General features: G+C 21.8%; 1 protein-coding gene across 1 annotated transcript; it reads left to right on the top strand.

Moving 5' to 3' along the window:
• Positions 1-539: 539 nt before the first annotated feature.
• Positions 540-5,231, top strand: PGSY75_1344300 (conserved protein, unknown function; the record flags this gene model as incomplete). The annotated part of the gene is made up of 3 exons (XM_018787476.1): positions 540-541; positions 772-977; positions 1,159-5,231. Coding segments are annotated over 3 exons (4,281 nt in total).
• Positions 5,232-5,773: the final 542 nt, after the last annotated feature.

Here is a 5,773-nt window from a genome sequence, read left to right as displayed (position 1 = left end):
TATATATATATATACATTTCTTTTTTTTTTTTTATGTTTCATATATAAATTATATAATAAAAAAAAGGAAAAGAGGAAATTAATTCTTTAATTAAATGTTAATTAGACAGTATATTATTTGTTTTTAGTTTGAGGAATGAATGATTCCTAAAATTAACATATGTTGTTATAAAAACTGTAATAAAGTCAGATTTATATTAAATAAAAAAAAATTAGATATCATAACAGAAAAAGGAAGAATCGTATAACAAGACTAAGAGCAGAGGAAAAAATAAAAAAAAAAATAATAATTCATGAAATAGAATAAAATAAAATAAATTCATATAAAATTGAAGAATTAATATGTTGGGATAGATTTATTTGTTTATTTATGGATTTGTAAATATTATTTCTTTTCTTTTATTTTATTCGTTTCTTTTTTTTTTTTTTTTTTCCTTTCCTTACTTCCCTCCCTTTTTTTGTAATTTTTTTTTTTTTTTTTTTTTTTTTTTTGTAATTTTGTAAATATATCAAAATTATTTATCAGGAAATACGAGAAAATGTAATATAAAAAATAATTGATAATAATATGTGCATGAATATATAATAATATATATATTAGAAACCACATTTATTTATTTTTGAAATATGTGATTGTTATTTAACGTCTACAAATATATCTAATGTAGATATGATAAATGTATTTTTTATTAATAATGAGTATATATACTATATATATATATATATTATATTTTTTTCTTATTTCATTTTATTATTTTTTCTTTTTATTAGGTTAAGAGTTGAAACGAAAACATGGACTCGTGATAGTCATGATCTATTTGATTATGAAGCCCAGCAAGTAAATAAAAAAAGTTTTTTAATATCTACGGCAATAAAACTTTTTCGCTCAAAAGCTCAAGTATCATGTGTAGCTGACAGTCCAGAATGTTTACCTAATACAACTCAGGATTATCTTTTATCTGTTAGACCTCAAGAAGGTAAAAGCTGAAAGGATATCATTATATATTTGTATGCATAATATGTTGTATGAATAATATGTGGTGTGTATAATATATTGTAAGTATCTTATATATATATATATATATATATATATATTTATATGTATTTATTTATATTTATGTTATACATTTTTATTTATTTTGTGTGACCTTGTTATAGATAAATACGTTATAACACCAGCTGAACATTCATTAAGCAACCAATACAATATAAAAAAATTGTGGATAATTGTGAAAGATCTTCCTGAAAAATATTATGCTTTACATGAAAATGATATTATAAAATTAGGACGATTTCGATTAAAGGTTAGACAATTTATTGAATCAGTAGACACATTAAATACTTTGAAATTAGATGACTGCCCTTCTAAAAAATGTGAAATGATTTTAGATTCTTCAAATATTCAATGTCGTATTTGTTTAATTGAAGGGAATCAAGAAAATGATCCCTTAATTTGTCCATGTGATTGTAAAGGTTCTATTAAGTATGCACATTTGATGTGTTTGAGAAAATGGATTAATGGTAGATTAAACTTAAATGATCAACTCTTTTCTGGTTCTGTTTTTATTAAGGATATTTGTTGTGAATTATGTAAATCTAAATATCCAAAAAGTATTAAACAAAATGAGGAGTTAGTACAATTAGTAAAGATACCTAATTTGAAAACACCATTAATTGTTTTAGATAATATTATTGGACAGACTAGTAAAGGAGTACATTTAATAAGTTTTGCCGATAAGAAATATTTAAAATTAGGAAGAGGACACGAATCAGATGTTCGTATCCCAGATGTTTCTATTTCTAGATATCATGCAACAATAAAATATGAAAAAGGTTTATTTAAATTAGAAGATCATAATTCCAAATTTGGTACCTTAGTAGCACTAAGAAAAGCAAGAGAAATATATCCTAAAGATACTATGTCTTTACAGGTAGGTAGAAGTGTAGTTCAGTTTAAAATGGATGAAGAAATTCCATTTAAAAGTGGAATTATTGATATTATTGAAAATAAAGAAGTTCTTGATTCTTCTGAAGCACCTACAAATGATAAAAGTACAGTAAATTCTGCACCACCAGTAAATACAACAACTAACAATGATGAAACTAATAATAGAAATAATTTTGAAAGAAATCAATTTATGGATATAACAAACGCATCCAATTCATTACAAAGCTCTTATTCTCCATATAGAGTTGACAATTTAATGTCTTTATTAAATTATCAAAATGAATATCGAATTTTTGGTATTAGAAATTGTTATAATTTGATGGAAAATCGAAATAATCAGCAACTTATCCCACAAATGAATTTTGTACCAGGTGCTAATATAGATATGAACAATGATGAAATAAATAATGATCAAAATTTATTACATCATCGTGATTCTCATATACAGGCAAATGCCGATGAAGTAGCTCATAATGATTGTGAAGAAACACAACAACCTCGTGATATTTCTAACCAGAGTAATGACGATAATGATGATGATGATGATGAAGAAGAAAATCATGTGAATGATCAAAATGATGATGACGAGGATAATAATGATAATGACCACAACGATAATAACAATAGTGGTGGTGGTAGTAGCAGTGGATCCTCTGATAATAATAGTAATAGTAATAGAGGAGGTAACAATAATAGCCAATATTATGGCAATAATAATAATAATAATAATAATAATAATAGTAATAATAATAATAGTAATAATAATAGTAATAATAATAATAATAATAATAATAATAATAATAATTATAATAATAATAATTATAATAATAATTGTAATGGTCGTACAGATTATTCTGATATATCAAGCACACCTAAGAAGAATACTATTAAGGATTATAATAAATTTAATAAAATACATGTCGGTAATTTACCCATCGACATTTCTAATATATACGAATCAAATAATGGTCCAAAAGATATTGTCTCCAATAGTGATTTTATTAAAAATAGTTCTACATCCCATTCTATTAGAAAAAATAAATTATCATATAATGATGATTTATTAAAACAAAAAAATAAGTGCCACCATATGGACGAGACTGTTGAAAAAAATTTATCAAGCAATGAAAATAAATATGAGAAAGAATCACTTTCGAACGATAATAAAAATGAAATATACACAAATTACAATATGGATGAAAATAATTCTTCTTTTTTCTTTTCGAATATGAGAACTCCATCTGTAATAGATTTTTTTAAATACGATAATTCTTCCCCTGTTTCATATAAGCACAGTAAAACTATAATGGATGAGCATTACAAGAATGGTAAGCTTGTTGAAGAATATAATAACAATGATAAAAATTTAAAAAAAAACTCTTCTTCTTCTTCTAATATATATCACAAGAATAATTATCACACTATTAATAGGAATAACCATATGGACAATATTATAAAAAAAGATCAACATTTTAATAATAGCAAATTTGTAGAGGATAATGATGAATATAATATCAATGATAAAATAACAACAAGATCATCATTAAATTGTAATAAAATAAATATATCAAAAAATATATCTTCATTTAATAATTTTTCTTTAGGAACTTTAAACGTGAGTAATATAAATATACATAATAGTTATGAATTATATAATAGTGATATAGTACATTATATGTACCCTAATGAAGATACAAAAAATGATAATAATTGTAGTACACCAAGAAAATATATGAGATATGAAAATAATCGAATAGATGATATGAATAATAAATTTAATGAAATTAATACACACAATGTTGATAAAAAGGTATATAAAGATACTCCAACTAGAAAATATTCTTATGCTAATATAAATAAGATGAATGAAAATAATTATATGAAAAATGAATATAATAATAATAATAATTTGTCTGGATCCATCAACTCTATAGAGACAAATATCACTTTTAATAATATACGTGGAAATTTTTCATATAATAACAAAATGATTAAGGGAAATAACTTAAAAAAAAATTACATGCCCAATTCATGTGATGAAATAAATACATGCAATAAAAAGATGAAAAAAATTTTGACAGAAGAAATTAAGGAAAACAAGGATAATATTTTAAATGTAGAAGAACGTTTAGAGAAAAGCATAAATAATAATAATAATAATATTGAAATTGATTTAAATGAAAAGGCATCAAGTAATTCATATCAAAATTTTAAAAGTGCTGTTTTTAAAAAAAGAATGATTGGAAGTCCTTATACAAATATTAATACATATAAAAATGATATACCCAATGAATCATTTAATTTTAATATGAAAGAAAAATCATATAATGAATTGGAAACTTACCATAGTTTGCCAGATGTAAACATAAATAGTAATAATGTATTAAATAAGTTTAGTGATAATAAAAAGTATTCTCATAATAATATTAATAATAATAGAACATACAAATTATATAATAAACATCAAACAGGAATAAGTACAGACAAATCTAATAGAATAAATCAGTTAAATGGAAAGGAGGATTATGTATGTACCTCAAAATGTACATCCCATGAATCGTGTGATGTTTATAACAAGAATGAAGATAGTAACCACGATGATGAACATATAACTTCATCTGAATGTAGAAGAAAATCTAATGCTCAACATGTTATTCGACTAAATGAAGAAATAAAAAATAATGATAAAATATTTAGTGATAATAATGTAAAAAATGATATGAACGAAAAATATAAAAATGTTAAAAATAACAAACATCGCTTATCCACTTATGATAATTTATCTCATAAAAGACGTATGAATAATATTAAAATAGATAATTATGATCATTATTCCAAGAATAAATGTAATAATGAATCTTTAAAAAATAAAAATATAGAGAAACATTCTAGTTATAATTTTCAAAATGATTCAAAAGATCTTACACCTAACCATGTTGATAGTAGTTCTTCCCATTTAGATCATTTTGTGAATAAACAAAAAAAACAAATGAAGGATATCCAAAGAACTATATCAATGGTAAATATACAAGATGAAGATAATAATATCTTAAATAATTTGCAAGAAGAAAATAATAACAATTTAAACATAAATAATGGCTCCAAATTAAAGAACAAAATTACTTGTGAAGATGATAAAGGCACTCAATTAAAATATAAAAATATAACATCTACAAATTATGATCATAAATATAACAATTTATTTGGTATGAAAGATAATAATACAAGTAATCATAACATTTATATGAACCAACAAAAAAAAAGATGTACAGCTAAATATTAATTATACTAATAGAATTAAATAAATATATTGAATTAAATAAATAGCAACATATTAAAAAAAAAAAAATAATAAAAAATAAAAGTAATTAAAAAGCAGTATTGAGAATAATTACTTCTTTTCATCATATATCTATCAATAATATGAAACAAAAGTAAAAATAAAAATTTTAAATAACTATATCATATGTGGGATATACATAAGTGTTAAATACAATTATGTAAATAAATCATGACGAAAAAATGAATTTATATACACAGTGTGTTTTAAAAAATGAAACTCTTCTGCAACATTAAATATTGTAATTATATATATTCAAATGGTAATGATTCTTATATGTGTATATATATTTATATTTATTTTTTTTTTCCCTAATAAAAAAGCATAAATTATTAAATGACTATAATATTTATATGAAGCAAGAAAGAGTTTTTTAAAAAATATTTTTTTTATATAATTAAAAAAATAATTTTTTTTTTTTTTTTTTTTTTTATATTTAACCCTTTCCAATTTTTTACGTACCTCTTAATATATATATATATATA

Source organism: Plasmodium gaboni, chromosome 13 (genome assembly GCF_001602025.1).
Source record: "Plasmodium gaboni strain SY75 chromosome 13, whole genome shotgun sequence".
NCBI lineage: Eukaryota > Apicomplexa > Aconoidasida > Haemosporida > Plasmodiidae > Plasmodium > Plasmodium gaboni.
This window is presented reverse-complemented; position numbering and strand designations above follow the sequence as displayed.